Source organism: Macrobrachium rosenbergii, chromosome 16 (assembly GCF_040412425.1).
Source record: "Macrobrachium rosenbergii isolate ZJJX-2024 chromosome 16, ASM4041242v1, whole genome shotgun sequence".
Lineage (NCBI taxonomy): Eukaryota > Metazoa > Arthropoda > Malacostraca > Decapoda > Palaemonidae > Macrobrachium > Macrobrachium rosenbergii.
The window spans coordinates 57,404,569-57,425,190 of NC_089756.1; the positions used below are offsets into that span (position 1 = coordinate 57,404,569).

General features: G+C 35.7%; 1 protein-coding gene across 2 annotated transcripts in view; it reads right to left on the minus strand.

The window, feature by feature from the left end:
* Nucleotides 1-20,622, minus strand: part of LOC136847457 (spermine oxidase) — a 283,719-nt gene that overhangs the window by 169,674 nt on the left and 93,423 nt on the right. For both annotated transcript variants that reach the window (XM_067119166.1, XM_067119167.1), the window contains exon 2: nucleotides 16,156-16,325. In XM_067119166.1, coding sequence (XP_066975267.1) covers nucleotides 16,156-16,325 — 170 coding nt within the window. The remainder of the gene's footprint in view (nucleotides 1-16,155; nucleotides 16,326-20,622) is intronic.

A 20,622-nucleotide genomic window follows, 5' to 3' on the forward strand; every position in this document is an offset into this window, starting at 1 on the left:
AGAGAGAGAGAGAGAGAGAGAGAGAGAGAGAGAGAGAGAGAGAGAGAGAGAGAGAGAGAGAGAGAGAGAGAAATTATTACTTTTAATAATATTTAATGTTATTATTTAATTTACACATAAAAGCTTGAAAACTTATAAATTACATAAAAAATTAAACAAACACTTTTGCTGGGTTTCTCTGTGTTCGCATATGTTCGTGTGTCTGTGAAAAACTCGTGTATGACCATTAGTTAGGTTCCAATGAAAAATTTGTGTCTGTGAATTGATGTGAAGTTTATTCTCTTCCGGAGACCAAGTCTCAGCTCAAAGGAAGGAATGACTTCCCTTCTGATAGCCATCACCGCAGGTCCTTGATTTCTGGAGTTATGGGAAACTTGAGCAAGTCCTGAAGAGTTTTCCTGTCCCAACTAGCCTTCAGGAAGAATTGCCGCACCCTCATGTGGAGTCTTCTTAACCTGACGAACTTCTCGATGGATGCAGGTGTTCCTCAAAGACTCATCCATTTGTTGGTTGAGCAGGACGGGAGAGAGAAAACTGTGTACAGTCTGGAGGCAGGATTCGACTCTTTTGGAGGACGGACAAACCTGAAAACTCAGAGTTGATTGCCATTCCTAAATAAAGTTCTTTACTTGAGTTGGAGTCAGTTGGGACTTTTGCTGGTTGACTAGTAATCCAACTCCTTGGAAAAGAGAAGGGTCTCCCGTAGGTCCTCCATGCACTTATCCTTTGTAGGAGAGCGAAGAGGCCAATCGTCTAGATGCAAGATGTTGATGCCCATGAGGTGGCGCCACTTTGTGAGAGGGGCGAGAACAGGAGTAAAAACTTGAGGAGCCGTAGAGAGGACGAAGCACAGACTCCAGGTCTGAAAGACTCGTCCTGGAACATGAACCTCAGGTACTTCCTGGAATCCGGATGAACAGGGACATGGAAGTATGAGTCCTGCATATCGGTGGTGACCATCCAATCACCCAGTTGAATGGATGACAGGGCTGATTGGTTCATTTCCATTTTGAATTTTGTTTTCTGAACGAAGAAATTCAAGGCGCTGATGTTGAGGACAGGTCTCCAGCCCCCAGATGATTTGGGGATCACAAACAGACGGTTGTAAAAGCCCTCTGTGCTGGCATCCTCAACCACCACTACCATTCTCTTCCTGAGAAGGGACGAGACTTCTTCCAACAGGGCTGAATACCTCTCTGAGTCTACTGAGTAGGCTGTCAATGCGATGGGCATCAAAACTAAGGGAGGATTCTCCCTGAACGGGATGAAGTAGCCCTTTCTCAGAACCTCTAAAATCCATTGCTCTAAACCTCTGACTTCCCATTTCTCCCAAAAATGGGGAAGTCTGGCCCCCACAGGTACATGGAGGACTGGGACTACACTCCTGGGAGGAAGGCTTGGTGGAGGTCTTCTCAACTGGTCTCACCGAGCACAAGTTCGATCAGGGTCTGGACTGAAATCTTGATCTACTGCCACAAAAGGACTGCTGTTGGAGAGCTGACTGACTCGATGCCAAACAAGGCCGACTCCTTAGGTTGTTTGGCTGAGTGAACCCAAGAGATCTTGGGTGGACTTCTTCTGGAGGTCTGACACTATCTCCCGCACTGTGGCCCAAGGAAAGAGATGATGATGATCCAACGGCAAGAAAAGGAGAGCTGATTTCTGGGTAGCAGTGACCCTCTTGGTGGTGAATGACCACCAAAGTTCCCTCTCCTTCAGAACCCCCAGAGAAAACACAGCTGCCAGTTCAAGGGAGTTGTCCCTGATGGCTTCGTCTGCACATGAGAGGACACCAAGCCAGTTTGAAGACAAGTCCCCATCCAGGTCGAAACAAAGTCCCCATCCGGGTTCTAACAGTCATCGATCTTCTTGGCGAGAACTCCTACCGTCCAGTTTAAAAAACCTACAACTTCAAAACCTTTAAAAAATTAAAATGTTCTTCACCATTATTATTATTATTATTAAAAAGTTTAACCTGACCACTGAGTGAGCTGACTATCAGCTCTCATAGGGCTGGCCCAAAGGATTAGGATGAAATGACAAGTCTAGGCTAGAAGCCTAGCACTGGGACCAAACAGGTCAATCGCTAATGATGAACGAAAATGAAAATGAAATTAAAAGCTGTAAAAACGTATACGCTTTCATACTGGAACACACCCACACAATAAATACATTTATACTCATGTTTCCATATATATACTCCATATATATACTCACTAAAAAGGTATATTAAATCATAAAAGCTTACTGGAAACTCATTAGTCGACTAAAATTGTTTATCGGATGACAGTGGAATTTCGCACGCCGACTACAAAAAATTTCAACCTGGGTCAACTTTGACTCGACCGAAATGGTAAAAAATGCAATTATAAGCTAAAACTCTTACATTCTAGTAATATTCAATCATTTACCTTCATTTTGCAACAAATTGGAAGTCTCTAGCACAATATTTCGATTTATGGTGAATTTTTGAAAAAAACTTTTTCCTTATGTCCACATGGAAGTTCATTAAGAAAATTTCAGAAATTCTTTTGTCATTTTGTCATAATTTTTGCACTGTTTTATATTAGCCATTTTACATAAAGTTTTATATATGAAAATGTGCACAATTTCATGTAGAATACAACACAAAATAACACATGGTTGTAGCTTTTATCAGTTTTGAAATATTTTCATATAAATCATGATAAGTGCCAAAATTTTCAACCTTCTTCTTCAACTTTGACTCAGCCTCGAAATGGTCGAAAAATGCAATTGTAAGCTAAAACTCTTACATTCTAGTAATATTCAATCATTTACCTTCATTTTGCAACAAATTGGAAGTCTCTAGCACAATATTTCGATTTATGGTGAATTTTTTGAAAAACCTTTTCCGTTTCTGCAGTCGCTATAACTCAGCCAAACATCTCAGAAATTCTTTTGTCACTGTCATAATGTTTACACCATTTTATATTAGTCGTTACATAAAGTTTTATATATGAAAATGTACGTTTTTCATGTAGATACAACAAAAATAACTCATGGTTGTAGCTTTTATCAGTTTTGAAATATTTTCAAATTATAAATCACGATAAATAGAAAAATTCGACCTTTGGTCAACTTTAACTCGAACGAAATGGTCGAAAACTGCAATTGTAAGCTAAAACACCTACATTCTAGTAATATTCAATCAATTACCTTCATTTTGCAACAAACGGGAAGTCTCTAGCACAATATTTCGATTTATGGTGAATTTTTGAAAAAACTTTTTTTTTACCTCTGCGCATTATGAATTCATCCATCATTTTGTGATAATATTTTCTCTGTGTTGCTTTGATCATTTTACAATTTGTTATATACCAAAATCATCGCAATTTAGTGTACAATACAAAGAAAAAAAATAACTAATTAGCTTTAACCGTTTTGCTCACAGCGCGATTTGTATACAATTATATGAAATTTTTTTCACACTCATATATTTCAATATTTATATATGATAATGATATTTTTTCATTTCTGATGGTTGCATACTAAACTTCACGCAATGACAAAAAAGGAACCAAAAATGAACTCTTAATCTTAAAAACTAAGCATGATTTGTGATTTTTGAAAAAAAAAAAACTTTTTTTCTGCTTTTTATTTATAAACGCATTTTGCAGACACTTTTGTTAATAGAGGCTTCATCTATTTTTTATAGGGTTAATATGCTCTGCATGTTTTGTGCGAGATGCTGAAAAATATATGGCAAAATCATCCATGTACAAGTTACTTTTAATTCCAATAGGTAGATTATTACTGATATCATTTATTGCTAAAGTAAACAGTGTGCCACTACGGACGCTTCTTTGTGGAACACCATTTTCAAGTGGAAATGTACTTGACAATGCATCATCAATTCTCAATTGAAAAGTGCGATTTGTCATAAAGTTTTCGATAAACCTAGGTAAATGTCCACGGATGTTATTTTTATGTACCGTTTTTAATATTGCATACCTCCAAGTAGTATCATATGCCTTTTCAATGTCAAAAAACACGGCTATAGTAATTTGTTTTCGTTCAAATCCTCTTTGTATGTGGTTTTCCAAGCTAGACAGAGAATCCAGTGTTGATCTGTTACATTATGACCCAAATTGGGTGGGAGTCAAAATTTTGTTTCCTCGAATGTGCCATGTTAGTCAAGCATTTACCATTTTTTCTAGTAATTTGCATAGACAACTAGTTAAAAGAAATTGGTCTGTAATTGTTTATATTACTGGGATCTTTTCCAGCTTTGGGGATAGGTATAATTATAGTTTTACGCCATTCATTAGGAAATAAATTTCGAAGCCATAAGTGGTTATAAAACTCTAAAAAGTATCTCTTTGCCAAAGGTGCTAAACGGCAGATCATTTTAAAACAAATATTGTCACCTCCAGGGGCAGATTTATTGCTGCTCAATAGCCCTTTGTTGGCCGAGTCGGCTGAGCTTCAGACTGTCACTCAATGGGCCGGAGTTCAATTCCCGCGGCCGGCTGATGAAGAGTTAGAGGAATTTATTTTTGGTGATAGAAATTCATTTCTTGCTATTGGTTCGGATTCCACAATAAGCTGTAGGTCCCGTTGCTAAGTAACCAATTGGTTCTTAGCCAAGTAAAATAAGTCTAATCCTTTGGGCCAGCCCTAGGAGAGCTGTTAATCAGCTCAGTGGTCTGGTAAAACTAAGGTATACTTTTGTTCAACAGAGCAAATTCTAACTCTTCCATATTAAATTTTCTATTATAATAAATATCTTCTATGGTTTCAAAATTTATTGTCATTAACTCTATATCATTTTTCCTTGTTTGGAAGTGCTCATCTAAATTTTTGTCGCTACTTACTTTTGCTAAATTTTCACCTAGTACGTTACTTATTTCTTTAGGATCAAGCATTCTTTTCCCATCCTTCATTATGGCATGTCTAGGTGGTTTAACATGGGTACCATTTATTTTCCTGAATTTTTCCATATTTTTTGTATGGGAGTATTATTAGAGAGATCTGATACATATCTCCATAAGTGATTCTTCCTTGAATTATTTCTCTTTTAAATTTTGTAGATATTTTGTTATATAGAGGTTTTAATGTATTAATTTCTAATAATAATATAGTCAGCTTTTGTAAGGGTCCTAATATCGGTAATATTTTGCTTATTTTACTGAGTTTTCTATTCAAATGATCTAATCGTCTTCCAATTTGGTGTTTTATTTTTATTAATTCTGTTAGTTTTTCAGACCACCATGGGACTTTGTGTTTTGTTGGATGAGATTTGTATTTTGGTATTGCTGTATGTGCTGCATTTGTAATAAAATCAACAAGAAATTTATTAGTTTCATTATGGTCTTTTACATATTCAAATGGTGGGATATTCCTAGTATGGAATTCATATTGGGATTATTTTGTAATAATGAAATAATGAAATTAATATTGGGAAACGATCACTTGTATGCAAGTCGTCAACTGTATTCCAATCCAATCTGTCAACTATGTTTGTTGTGCATTGAGTTAAGTCGATTAAGGAAATTTTTCCATGTGTTTTAGAAAAATGTGTTGATTTCATTAGCATCTATGCAGCACATGTCATATGAATCTATGAATTCTTCTATTTTACTTCCTGCTCTATTTGAGTCTGTACAATTAGTCCCACATTGGGTTGTGGGCATTAAAATCACCTACTATTAATGTAGATTCCTTGGCATTAGTAAGTAATTCTTTCAGTTTGTCAAAGTCATAATTTTTATATCCGTATTCTAATACTCGATATTTGCAGATCAGTAAAGTTTACAGTTACGTTGTCATAACATACTTTGTTATGTAATATAGCAGTACCTAAATTTCCTTCTTCTCTATATGAAGATGCTAAGGTATATTTACCTATTGTTGATATTGTTTTGTTGACATGTTGTAAACATAATATCATAGGTTCGTATTCTTTTAGTAATCGTTGTATTTCTCCTAGGTGTAATCTGGTCTGCAGACCATTTACGTTCCATTGTATAATGTAGCTATTGAAAATATTTTATTACAGCGGCCGAGTTTTACTCTCTTTTTTGTATTATCAAAATGGATTTTTTCTAATAATTTACTCACGACATTCATTTGTTTTTCTTTATAATATACTAAGAGCTCAAAGCACATGCAACCTTTTTCATGGGTACTCAAATCTGTGGTTTCTTTTTTTCTATATTTCATAAAGTTTCTTATAATGTTTGTTAAACCAACTTTTGTTATGTTTTTATTATTGTTGCACAAGGCAATGAAACAATCATTACATCCACAAGAGTTGCCATGTATATTTCTTTCTTTATTTGTTCTTGTGACAATTATTGGTGACAGAGTAATCTCTTCTCCTCTGACATATTCATTATTGTCTATGGTACGATTGTCTTCCACTTCTTCAGTATTTTGGATATCTGTATCCATTTGTTTTACTATTATTTTGGGAGATAATGGTATATTCTTAACCTGGTTTTGTTTTTGTTCTTTCTTCATATCTTTTGTCTTTGATTTGACCGATGTTTCTCTAGCAACTGTTGGTTTCTTTGTTTTGGGTGGTGTTCTTTCCAATGGCCTTTTTTATCTTTAATTTCCAGTCTATTAGGTCGCTCCTCTGTTACTTCCATAGTAGCATCCTCTTGTGTTCGTATTTGCATTAATATTTCAAATGGATTTGATAAAATGTCATTTGTACCTGTTTCTTTATTCTTTACTATTTTAGTTTTTTTCCCTTGAGCATTAATTTCTTCTTGCAATTTACTTTTCTGTATTTCGTTACTTCTATTTCTTCTATGTATTTTTGTTTCCTTATTGGTTCCTGTTATTGGAGAATATGTATGTTTCTTAGATGGATCTTGCATTCCTCTCACTTTTAATTCAAACATAGCCTCTTTTATAGACATCCCTGTTCATTCTCGTAACATTTTCAATTCTGTATTGTATATGTAGTACATACATTCTTTGGACCTTGCATGATGATCCTGTCCACAGTTTACACATTTTGGCTCACTACATTTCCACTGTGTGGCATGTTCGTCAAATCCACAAAAAGCACATACAGGTTCACTACAAGTTTTTCTTCGTGTGTCCATATATACTACAATTTTGACACTGTAGTGGCTTTGGAACATAAGGAACAGTTCTCTATTTTGGCCCAAAATTTTTATTTTTTGAGGTAGATCTTGACCCTCAAATTTTATTTTTGCAATTCTTTATACTTTATTATTCTGTTTACTTGGTATTACATATACCTCACAATCTTGGACTTTGTTATATCTCATTTTAAGAGAGCCCAACAGCATATTCTTATCAACCGGTTCGTCATTATTATCAAGAAGTACAATAGTACCCTGAATGCTGTTCATAGTGTCATGCTTCTTTACTTTTACATTCACATTACCGATACTTTTTATTGACAGATAGTCTTCAGACTGGTTTTTTGTTGTGGCTTCTATAAGCCATGTCTTCAATTTTATTTATCTAAACATTTCTGTTGTTGAGTGTCTTTTTAATATGTAAAAGAAGTTTTCCAACTTTAGGGCTGAAATTTGTTGTTTTGTTTACATGGTTAGAAACCTTGACCAACTTCCACTCCCAAAGAGGGAGTCGAAGTGAGTCAAGGTTTGGTCAAGACGACATTTACTTCTTTTTGATTTGTTGTGCACTGGAGCATAAGGTTCCAGTGTGATTACATTTGGATTCTTTTTTGTTTTTTCCAAAGAAAGGTTATTACAAGAGGTTCCAACGCTAGTCAACTGTGCTGAGTCACTACCATCAAAGGGCCCAGGGGTACTCGAGTCTTTATTTTCACTTAGCATAAAGATTTGCGGGAGAAAAAAAATTAAACTGAAAACCTTAAAAAGATATCATCAGCTTTTCATGGAGTTTATTCTTCCACCAATGGCACAAGTGAGAACTGACTCCCAAATGTCCACTCCCTACCCTACCCCAAAAGGGAATGGCACAACATGATTAGAGTGGCCCAAGTGGCAAACCCGCTTGCTAGGACTGAGAGTATTACAAGAATACAATCATCCCCACACTAATCATGTTATGGGCAAACTGGATAGAATGCCAAGAGTCCTATCCATAGAAGCAGACTCCGCTGGAATCCATGGTCCAGCCCTAACGAATAGTTCCGCCTTTGAGCTACCAATCTGGTAACTCTCGGGTCTGAACATTATCAGGCAGTTGATGGTCCTACCACAGTTCTCACTATTTAGCTTCGGATATAAACCCATTCCCAGCTATATCTTTTCCTATTTATCAGGTCCAATAAATTTTATTAAAAGTGGAAAATTCCACAAATTTAATCCAAAATAATATATGATGGCATATGAGACTCTTCGACTCAAACCAAGGAACAAATTCCTGGGGTTCAAGAACCCTTCACCACGTCAAGGTGGTCTCATATCGAGGAGGTGTTCTTCAGATGATCGAGCTCTGCCAATGAGAACATGATCTTCTCTGATGAGAAAGCCAATCTGTGAGATGAATCAGTAAGTACAGAGAAGTCCCACTGGGGGGAGGCAGCGACTCCCAAAGAAGGAGCTTTTCCAGTGGCATAAGAGAGGTATCTCCTACATAAAAATCAAGAGGGAGGGGAACAGAAGACTGCCCTGCCTTGTTCCCTCTTCCCTGAGAGCCATACTACAATCTCACTTCAGGCTTTCCTTGAAGAGGAGGGGAGAACCATCCTGGGAAGCCTGGAACTCTTGTCAGGCTGGTTCCTCATCATGAAAGTAGATGAAGGAGAAGTTAGGGCAGCTGGAGTGAAGAAATTCGGAAAGCTGACCAAAAAATATCTGAGAGCTGCGTGAGCTGTGGGAGAAGGTTCCTGGTTGTGAACTTCATCCTCCGATGAAATTGGGGAAGGCGATAAGTCTGAAGGATCCTTTGCTTCTGCAGGCATCTTCTGTAAAAGGCCCAAAATGTCACTGAGTTAACGTTGAATGGGCGCCTGAGAAGGATCTAGTGCCATGGGTACGGGAGAACCTGACATAAACTTCTGAGGGGGTGGCGCTGGCTGCTTGGAAAGTAGTGCTGGGTGCTTGGCAGCTGGCACCGAACAAACTGGAGATGGCGCTGGGCGCTCAGAGACTGGTGCTGTACGCTCGGGATAAGCAATTGGGTGCTCTAAGAACGACCACTTAGAAGACGACGACGTGAGCCTACTGTGGCTAGACAGGCACTTTGGTGCCAAATACTGGTGCTCTTCAGCTTGGCGCTCTGCAGAAAAGTGCTCTGGACTGTCCCAGTAGCTACATGAAGGCTGAAGGATACACTTATGTTCCCTGAACCGCTTACAGGGAAGTGAAGAAGAGAGATCTGCAACGGTTACGAGCCTCTTCAAAGGCCGAGACTCATCAGGAAAGCGCCACTGGCTTCTCTTGTCCAGATTGGAATCCGCTGCACTCAAGGATAACTGATGTACATCCTTTACCCGGATACTTTTCCAATGGCTGTCCGGCAAAGCCTGGGACCAGACAACAGGCTAGACCGAGGGGGGCACCTACCCTTGGGCAAACCTGCCAACCTCCCCTGGACTTCCAGTATGCCTCCTCCCAGGTCTAGGGGTCTGACAGGGACCTTTGCCTAGGAGCATCGGCAGGACGAGTAGTAACCTCCTCCACTAACACTGAACTGTCACTTTTCTCACTCACTATGTCCATTACGACTCTCATGGAAGCCCCTAATTGGGCCATAGTGTTAACAATCAGACTGAATTTCTGGTCAAATCTGGCTTTGAGACTGGCATTGGGGTTGGGGTCAGAAGCATGACAGCTAGGTAAAGGAGTAGATGGTATAGTCGGAGGGCTGGTAATGGGAGAACAGGCAGTTACAGGAGAAGAAATAACATGCAATTCGGTTACACGCGACTTCGTTGTAGTCTCTGCACTAGCTAAAGACCTAGCTTCTGCTCTAGCAGAGCCTTTCTTTTCCTGTCTCTCTCAAGCTTGTCTAAATGAGTCTTTAATGCATTTCACTTACTCTCCTCCCAGTCCCTGCATTCAATGCAAGTCAAATCAATCGTGCATACTTGTCCCCTACAATTAACACAGATGGTTTGAGAATCGTACGAGATTTTCGTCAGTCTTGTCTTGCAGCCTTTGCTGCAAAAACAAATACTAGATGCACTAAAGTTATACATAGTGAAATCACATCTTAATCAGTGAAATACAGGTCTTAAAAACCCCTTAACTAACTATAAATAGCACAAAGGATACCAAAAACAAGAATACTCCACCAATCTGGAGAAATATACAACCATATGGCAATAGGAATTCCAAAATAATGCTGCTCATACAACTGAGCTTCAGTTGTTCACCGGCAGAAAAAAATTGAGCTCTTCAGCTGTGCTGTACCTATTCTTCCCTGAAAGTGGGCAGGGCTAGTCACTTACACTAAAACAATAGAAACACTACCGTGAATTTCAAAATTTAAGCTGCTGCGTGAGTTGAAACTATATTAGATATGTAATTACTTGGTAAGTTGCTTATAACAAAATCATTTTTCTAACATTCCTGACATGCTGAACAATCACAAAACACAAAAACAACAAAGATATCGCAATGTCCAACACTGCAACCCAGCTGAGAACAGTGACCATGAAGAAAATGGAGATGTCTCGACAAGGCTACGGCCAAAAGCTAAGTGACTGGTGAGTGGGTGGTTCCCCATGTTTCACCAGCTTGCAACAAATTAACCATTTCCAGTTTGTGCCAGGATTACTCCTACATAAAACCCAATGGTTTTAATTCTCATATGAACAATTCACCATTAGGGAAACATACCTGTGTGTCAAATGACTATGAAGCTATTCGCTAATCCTGAGTAAGGTAAAACCAAAATAATGTTCTGCATTGGAACTTATAAATACCAAACACAACCCATATCTATGTCCTGTGTGTGTGTGTGTGTGTGTGTGTGTGTGTGTGTGAGTGTATATATATATATATATATATATATATATATATATATATATATATATATATATATATATATATATATATATATATATATATATATATATATATATATATATATAGTAGAACCCCAGTCCTCGACTGTACTAGAACTCGATATAATCGGATTTACACAAAATGTCGATAAATTTTTGGCGTGGAGCTCAAACAACAAACCGAATCCACCCAATGAATCATATGATGTTTGTAGAAAAAGTTTCGGCAGCTGCCGCTAGTTGGCGTTGTTGGTGGCGTTCTTCCGTGTGTATTTAAAAGCATTTAAAGCCCACACATGCTGCTGCTGCTGTTGTTTGGAGAAATACACCTTGTACAGGTATATATAATTTTTTTGGCTTTCTGCACTGAATTTTCATCCAATCATGGGTCCCAATGTGTTAGGGAATCATAATATTTACTGAAAGATGTTTTACAGTGTACACTATTACAGTAGCCTCTGTATGAAATTTACCATAAATACTGAATGTTTATGTAATTAGTACCGCGATACACCACCAGGGTGGCGCTGTGGTTTGTTTACATCTGCCACAAGCTGCCGAAGTTCATTTTAAGTAATTTAGAAATTTTTCTTAATTTTTATGATAACAGACATAACGGAATTCGGCTTATAAATACTGTATTATTAACCCTTAAACGCCTGTTGACGTAGCAAACGCCGACTAAAATTGTCTGTTGAATGCCGAGTGGATTTTAAAAACGCTTTTCGACTACAAAAAATTTCAACCTTGGTCAATTTGACTAAACCGAAATGGTCGAAAAAACGCAATTGTAAGCTAAAAATCTTACATTCTAGTAATATTCAATCATGTACCTTCATTTTGCAACAAATTGAAGTCTCTAGCACAATATTTTGATTTATGGTGAATTTTTAAAAAACTTTTCCTTTACGCCTGAGGTAACTTTCGGCGAAAATTTCAGAAATTCTTTCGTCATTTTGTTGTAATTTTGCACTGTTCTATATTAGCCGTTACATAAAGTTTTATATATGAAAATGTGCGCAATTTCATGTACAATACAACAGAAAATAACTCATGGTTGTAGCTTTTATCAGTTTTGAAATATTTTCATATAAATCACGATAACTGCCAAAATTTCAACCTTGGGTCAACTTTGACTCGACGAAATGGTCAAAAAAACGCAATTTGTAAGCTAAAACTCTTACATTCTAGTAATATTCAATCATTTACCTTCATTTGCAACCAATTGGAAGTCTCTAGCACAATATTTCGATTTATGGTGAATTTTTGAAAAAACTTTTTCCTTACGTCCGCGCCAGAAATTCTTTTCGTCATTATTGTCGTAATGTTTGCACTGTTTTATATTAGTCGTTACATAAAGTTTTATATATGGAAATGTGCACAATTTCATGTAGAATACAACAGAAAATAACTCATGGTTGTAGCTTTTATCAGTTTTGAAATATTTTCATATAAATCAAGATAACTGCCAAAATTTCAAGCTTTGGTCAACTTTAACTCGACCGTAAATGGTAAAAAAACGCAATTATAAGCTAAAACTCTTACATTCTAGTAATATTCAATCATGTACTTTCATTTTGCAACAAACTGGAAGTCTCTAAGAATTTTGAAAAATATTTAGATTTATGGTGAATTTCTGCCAAACAAAAAATTTTTCATCGTTTTACATTTTTTATATATGAAAATGTGTGCAATTTCATGTAGAATACAACAGAAATTAGCTCATGGTTTAGCTTTTATCAGTTTTGAAATATTTTCACATAAATCACGATAACTGCCAAAATTTCAACCTTCAGTCAACTTTAACTCGACCGAAATGGTAAAAAACGCAATTGTAAGCTAAAACTCTTACATTCTAGTAATATTCAATCGTTTACCTTCATTTTGCAATAAATTGGAAGTCTTTAGCACAATATTTCGATTTATGGTGAATTTTTGAAAAAACATTTTCCTTACGTCTGCGCGGTAACTCGGCCGAACATCTCAGAAATTCTTTCGTCTCGTTGTCGTAATATTTGCACCGTTTTATATTAGTCGTTACATAAAGTTTTATATATGAAAATGTGCGCAATTTCATTTACAATACAACAGAAAATAACTCATGGTTGTAGCTTTTACCAGTTTTGAAATATTTTCATATAAATCACAATAAATAGAAAAAAATTCGACTTTTCGGTCAACTTTAACTTTCGACTGAAATGGTCGAAAACTGCAATTGTAAGCTAAAACACTTACAGTCTAGTAATATTCAATCAATTAGCTTCATTTTTCAACAAACGGAAAGTCTCTAGCACAATATTTCGACTTATGGTGAATTTTGAAAAAAAAAAAATTTTTTTGTCCATATGCGTTCTTAATTCATGCATCATTTTGTGATATATTTTCTCTGTGTTGCTTTGATCGTTTTAAAATTTGTTATATACCAAAATCATCGCAATTTAGTGTACAATACAACTAAAAAAAAATTAAGTCATTAGCTTTAACTGCCGTTTTGCTTACAGCGATTTGTATACAATTATATAAGAGTTTTTTTTTTGCTGTCATATATTCCAATATTTATATATGATAATATTTTTTAATTTCTGATGGTTGCATACTAAACTTCAGGCAATGACAAAATAAATCAGCCAAAAATGAACTCTTAATCTTAAAAACTAAGTGTGCTGTGATTTTTTGAAAAAAACTTTTTTTCCACTTCGGCGCTAACTCACCGAACGCCGCCGGCATACGGGAGACGTTTTTGTAAATAGGGCTTCGGCGTTAAAGGGTTAATTTAATGTGATAATCAGGCTTGTTTTTCAATGTTATCATTATTAACAACAGTTTTATGGTGTGTGTACATGTTTAGTACATTCTGGTAGTGCATATAGGATACCTAGCCTAGCCTAATAATGGTCGATCATCAGTAATTTTCAAATATTGGTAAGATTAGGCCAATTTTTTTATACAGTATGCATTTAAAAACGTAAAAAGTGCTTCTGATAACTGTAAGTTATTCAACTCTGAACTTATTTAATTGTAATTTTTGTAATGTTTTGTATAAAAAGGTAAGGTTGGGGTAATGATTGGTGGTCAGGAATTGATTAATCCATTTTCAGTTATTTCTTATGGGAGAAATTAACTCAGAATTCGACAAATGAATCTCGACGCTTCTTCTCGAATTAGTCAGTGCAGGACCAGGGTTCTACTGTATGTGTGTATGTCTTTAATATATATATATATATATATATATATTATATATATATATATATATATATATATATATATATTTATACACAGTATATCTACAGTAAACCCCGATTCTAAAACACGATTTCAGAAGAAAAGAAAGACTCAGATTCACGGATTTTCTTTGGAACGTATCTTACCAATTATTTACGGAAAATTCGCCAATTCGCTGTATTTTTTTCACTGAGAAATATTCACTTTTGAATACTGTATTTTCATCTCCTTTTCATGACAAAATGCACTTTTTTGATAAATTTATTAAAAGACTCAGGTAATTTCAAATACGATAATCCACCTTACGATAATCTTTCTTTTTGCAATGGGGTAAGCAATTAATACCGATGCCACAATATTATTTGTAAACTATTTTTAAATTTTGCGTGGGCGCAGGCAGCAGCGTTATCAGGCAGTGACAGAGACCAAATTACAATAGACAACTTTTCCTCCATCTTTTTACCCCATCTTCTAGTTAAAAAAGTAGGAGAGAATGATAAAAGTATTGTTAGTAATGTTATACTCTTGCGTAAATGCGTACAGCCATAATCAACCGACCAAGAAACTGTTGTTTTGCTTATAACCGAATCATATAACAAAAGCCTTTTACCTGGTATTTCAACCATCATACGGTAATAAACAATTACCGTACGGTATGGCACAATTGACGTTAAGTAGAATAGGACTGATATATTTTTACATTATACCCTTACTCGGTATGGGTAAAAGATCGGCAAGGAAATATACTGCTAAATTTAAGCTGCAAGTTGTAGCTGAAGCTGAGAAAACAATGTTCAGGCTGCTGATGACTATACTGTAAATTATCGTGCATTGGCAACATGGATTAAACTCGATCATAATTAAAATGGTAGAGGAAGTATTTTAATCAAAACTACTGTGCATGAAAGAACGCATTGCTGTTATTTTTACGCCGATAAACGATAAATACATAAGCTTGTATTATGATGCAATCAAGTGAAAATAGCGAACGGAATCTTGAATTTTTTTTGCACAAAACAAACAAACGGCCAAATCATCTACTAACGAAAATAACAGATGAATTAATTTCATAACGACACGTATTTTAGCTATATTTCGACTTAAAAACACTTCGTATAACGAAAAATAACCTTGCTCCATATAAATAAAGTATCTAGAGATACATTTACGCTAACTAGAAGCAAGAAAAGCGCTCGGAACTGAGTTAAATGCGGCAAAATAAACGCCACGTAAACATTTCCAAACCAAAACATTGTTCGCTATGATCGCAACTTATAATACAAAAGCAATATAAGAATATATACATTATTGGATAAAGTGAATTAAAGCATAACATTTTAAAAGATCCATGGAAAAGATGCATATTCGTCATGTTGATGTTTGTATAATACAATATGTGAATATAGAGGAGAATATAATGTAGGCTACGCTACCATGTATGTAAACAATATACCATAGTGTAGGCTAAGCTAATTCTTGTTTGTTATTCAATTTCTCTTTGTATTGAATATCATAAGTCACTTTGCATGAACCTCCAGAATTAACTGATATTAATAATTACTATACCGTGTATGTAAAGAGTATATTTTATAGTGTAGGCTAGGCTACCATATATATATACAGTACATGGACCGAATACCCTAGTGTATGCTAGGCTATGTTCGAGATATGTTTTGGTATTTCTTATGTTTTTTCCAACAAACGATGGTTTTTTTGGAACTTAACCCCATCGTAAGTAGGATAATACCTGTATAAGCATTTTTAGTTTGTTTTTTGTGTTTGAACTATCAAAACATGCAGTTCTAAGTGTTTTTAGAAGGGTTCTAAGCATTCACGGGTTTTAGCTATTCACGGGGTGAAGGGGATATGGATATATATATATATATATATATATATATATATATATATATATATATATATATATATATATATATATATGTATTTATTGCATTTCGATGAATTAAATACTTATGAATGCACCATACCTGTAAAATATTAAAAGGAACTCTTCTCCCATCAGGGAGAGTGGCAACTACATTGTGTGGCTTATTCTCCTGGATGATATCCACTAACCCATTTGCAGATGCAAGTTCATAGATAGGGTTTCCAAGAATTCCATGAATCCAGTTTGCACCTAACTCCATCTTACGATTATCTGTAAAGGGTACGAGTTATAAAGTACTACATTACAATATTTCAAAACAGAATATTTGCAAAAGAAATTACATACACTGTACTACACAAATATAACAAGATTTTACTTATTTGTGTGTATTATACTGTATTTATTGACCTTAAAATGTCTATAACTAGCTAATATGAAACCTAATCTGGAATACATTTTGAAAAACAATAAAATAATGATTTTTATGATAAAATCAATTTTTTAAGCACAGTACTTACCCTCTAGCAGTATCTTTATTTGCAACTACTTGGCGAAGGTTCAACAAGTGTTGAAATTGAAAGAATCGTTAGCAAACGCTCCCTCCAGAGGGTGGGGGTAAGACAGTGAATGTTTTGGTTGTCATTCTTCTCTTAGTCTCTTGAAAGGGGGAAGGAGGGATCTCAATGATAGAGGGTAAGTACCTAAAAAATTTATTTTGTTATAAAATTAATTATTCTTTAGGTGAAACTTACCCTCTATCATTAGCTGACTCCAACATTCAGTGCTGGAGGAGGTTAGGAGATTTCCATATAACCAAAGTATCAGATATTAACCCTTAAACGCCGAGCCTCTATTTACAAAAACGTCTCCCGTATCTTGGGTGCGTTCGGTGAGAAATAATGCGGAAAAAAAGTTTTTTCAAAAAATCACAGCACGCTTAGTTTTTAAGATTAAGAGTTCATTTTGGCTCCTTTTTTCATTGCCTGAAGTTTAGTATGCAACCATCAGAAATGAAAAAAATATCATTATCATATATAAATATTGGAATATATGACAGCAAAAAAAAAAAGTTATATAATTGTATACAAATCACGCTGTAAGCACAACGGTTAAAGCTAATGAGTTAATTTTTTTAGTTGTATTGTACACTAAATTGCGATGATTTTGGTATATAACAAATTGTAAAACGATCAAAGCAACACAGAGAAAATATTATCACAAAATGATGCATGAATTAAATTCACTGGACGTAAAAAATGTTTTTTTCAAAAAATTCACCATAAATCGAAATATTGTGCTAGAGACTTCCCGTTTGTTGAAAAATGAAGCTAACTGATTGAATATTACTAGACTGTAAATGTTTTAGCTTACAATTGCAGTTTTCGACCATTTCGGTCGAGTTAAAGTTGATCGAAAAGTCGAATTTTTCTATTTATCGTGATTTATATGAAAATATTTCAAAACTGATAAAAGCTACAACCATGAGTTATTTTCTGTTGTATTGTACATGAAATTGCGCACATTTTCATATATAAAACTTTATGTAATGACTAATATAAAACGGTGCAAATATTACGACAACGAGACGAAAGAATTTCTGAGATGTTCGGCCGAAAGTTACAGCGCTTGGCGTCAAGGAAAATGTTTTTCAAAAATTCACCATAAATCGAAATATTGTGCTAGAGACTTCCAATTTATTGCAAAATGAAGGTAAACGATTGAATATTACTAGAATGTAAGAGTTTTAGCTTACAATTGCGTTTTTTACCATTTCGGTCGAGTTAAAGTTGACTGAAGGTTGAAATTTTGCAGTTATCGTGATTTATGTAAAAATATTTCAAAACTGATAAAAGCTACAACCATGAGCTATTTTCTGTTGTATTCTACATGAAATTGCGCACATTTTCATATATAAAAGTTTATGTAACGACTAATGTAAAATGATGCAAACATTACGACAACATGACTGATGAAAGAATTACTGAGATGTTCGGCCGAGTTACGGCGCAGGTGCAGATGTAAAGAAAAAGTTTTTTTCAGAAATTCACCATAAATCGAAATATTGTGCTAGAGACTTCCAGTTTGTTGCAAAATGAAGGTACATGATTGAATATTACTAGAATGTAAGAGTTTTAGCTTATAATTGCGTTTTTTACCATTTCGGTCGAGTTAAAGTTGACCAAAGCTTGAAATTTTGGCAGTTATCGTGATTTATATGAAAATATTTCAAAACTGATAAAAGCTACAACCATGAGTTATTTTCTGTTGTATTCTACATGAAATTGCGCACATTTCCATATATAAAACCTTATGTAACGACTAATATAAAACAGCGGAAACATTACGACAACGTGATTTAAAGAATTTCTCATGCGGACGTAAGGAAAAAGTTTTTTTCAAAAATTCACCATAAATTGAAATATTGTGCTAGAGACTTCCAATTGGTTGCAAAATGAAGGTAAATGATTGAATATTACTAGAATGTAAGAGTTTTAGCTTACAATTGCGTTTTTTTACCATTTCGGTCGAGTCAAAGTTGACCGAAGGTTGAAATCTTGGCAGTTATCGTGATTTATATGAAAATATTTCAAAACCAATAAAAGCTATAACCATGAGTTATTTTCTGTTGTATTGTACATGAAATTGCGCACATTTTCATATATAAAACTTTATGTAACGGCTAATATAGAACAGTGCAAAAATTACAACAAAATGACGAAAGAATTTCTGAAATTTTCGGCCGAGTTACCGTTACATGGTGTAAGAAAAAAGTTTTTTCAAAAATTCACCATTTCGACCATTTCAGTCGAGTCATAGTTGACTGAAGGTTGAAATTTTTTGTAGTTGACGTACGGTACGTCCACTTGGCACCCAACAGACAATTTTAGTCGACGTATGATACGTCCAGTAGGCGTTTAAGGGTTAAGAAACATCCTTATCATTGTTTACCTGATGCATACGATCACACGGCAAGTTCTTGTCATATGAGGATCTCCATCAGGTGAGGTCTACTATTGCAAGGAGGTGGAACGTGGACCATGAATATAGCCATTGGTTGAGATTGTGCAACGCAGAATGGCAAGTTTGGCCTCTGTGCCTCAGACCTGCAGAGCTGATGGAAGCTAAAACCACAACTAAACATGATTCCTAAAGAGTTACCACCCACCTGAGTTGCTCTGGCACCTCACACCCAAAAGAACACCACCAAATTTGCTTGAAAAATGTGGTTCTAGATCAGCTCTGGGTAGCATTCTCCAATAAGGAGCAATGGTTCTGCAACTTAAGTCCAACATTACTTACTCTAATGAACTCTGTCCCTACCCAAGAGAAACACAGCAAATACTGTACAACTAAGCATAATACCAAAATCAAAACAAAAGTAGAGTATATTACCATGTACGAACTCCAACACATAAGGTTCCTCACTTAGCCAGGATGGGGTCAATTGTGAAAACCTATGGGCAGTCCCCAGGTTACGGCTGTCTTGACCTACGGCATTCCATATATACTTATGGTGCTCTTTCAAATATATTCATAGAAAAATTGGGTGTGGTAACTAGGATTATGGCACCATAAGCGCCGTAACTCGCCAGCAAAATAACAAGAAAACTGGTTTAGGGAGCTGTAGCTACTAGGAGGGTTCACTATATGGAGGGGAGAAAACCGGTTTATTACCAGTTCAAAGCTTACAAACCTGTTTCTTTCCCCAAGATTACATAAATATCTCTCTCTCTCATTTACATAAATTTTTCTTACAATGTTCCAGGTTGTGGCGATTTCTGACTTACGGCAGGCCGCTGGAACAGAGCCCCTGCTGTAACCTGGGCAGCCTGTACAGAACCTGTTCATAACACATAAGGGGAAGACTAGGAGAAATCTTCTCTGCCACAACTATAGGTGCTAGTCTGTTTTCCTACTGGATATAGACAGCCCTTCAGTAGTTAGAAGTGAACACAGTTATACCTCCACTGTGCTGCCAAGACTTGACAGTCTTGAGAGAGGTGCTGAAGAAAACTAATCGCTGTAGCTGTTGCTCTGACATTGTACAGTTTCATCTTCAAAAGGGGACAATTCTCTGGAGACAATGCATGGTGTGCTTCCAGGATTAAGGATTAATAAAGAAAGCAAGACCTGGGAACCTAAGGATTCTTGATGGTGCAAAATACGTTCCTACATTGCTTCCTAAATGTTTAAGATGGGATGCATAAATCCCTATAGCCCTAACAGGGCATCAGAGAAGCTCATCTTCCTCAGGAGTCAGTCTCTAAAGTGGGGATAGAGAAAATTTTTGGAAGAGCTTTGGTCTTGACATCATATCAGCATGAAAGGATGCAATAAAAATGATAGTTCTGCTCCAATATGTGTGAACATCCTACTTTAAATTAAGTATACCTGAGTTTTACCAGACCACTGAGCTGATTAACAGATCTCCTAGGGCTGGCCCGAAGGATTAGACTTATTTTACGTGGCTAAGAACCAATTGGTTACTTAGCAACGGGACCTACAGCTTATTGTGGAATCGAACCACATTATAGCGAGAAATTAATTTCTATCACCAGAAATAAAT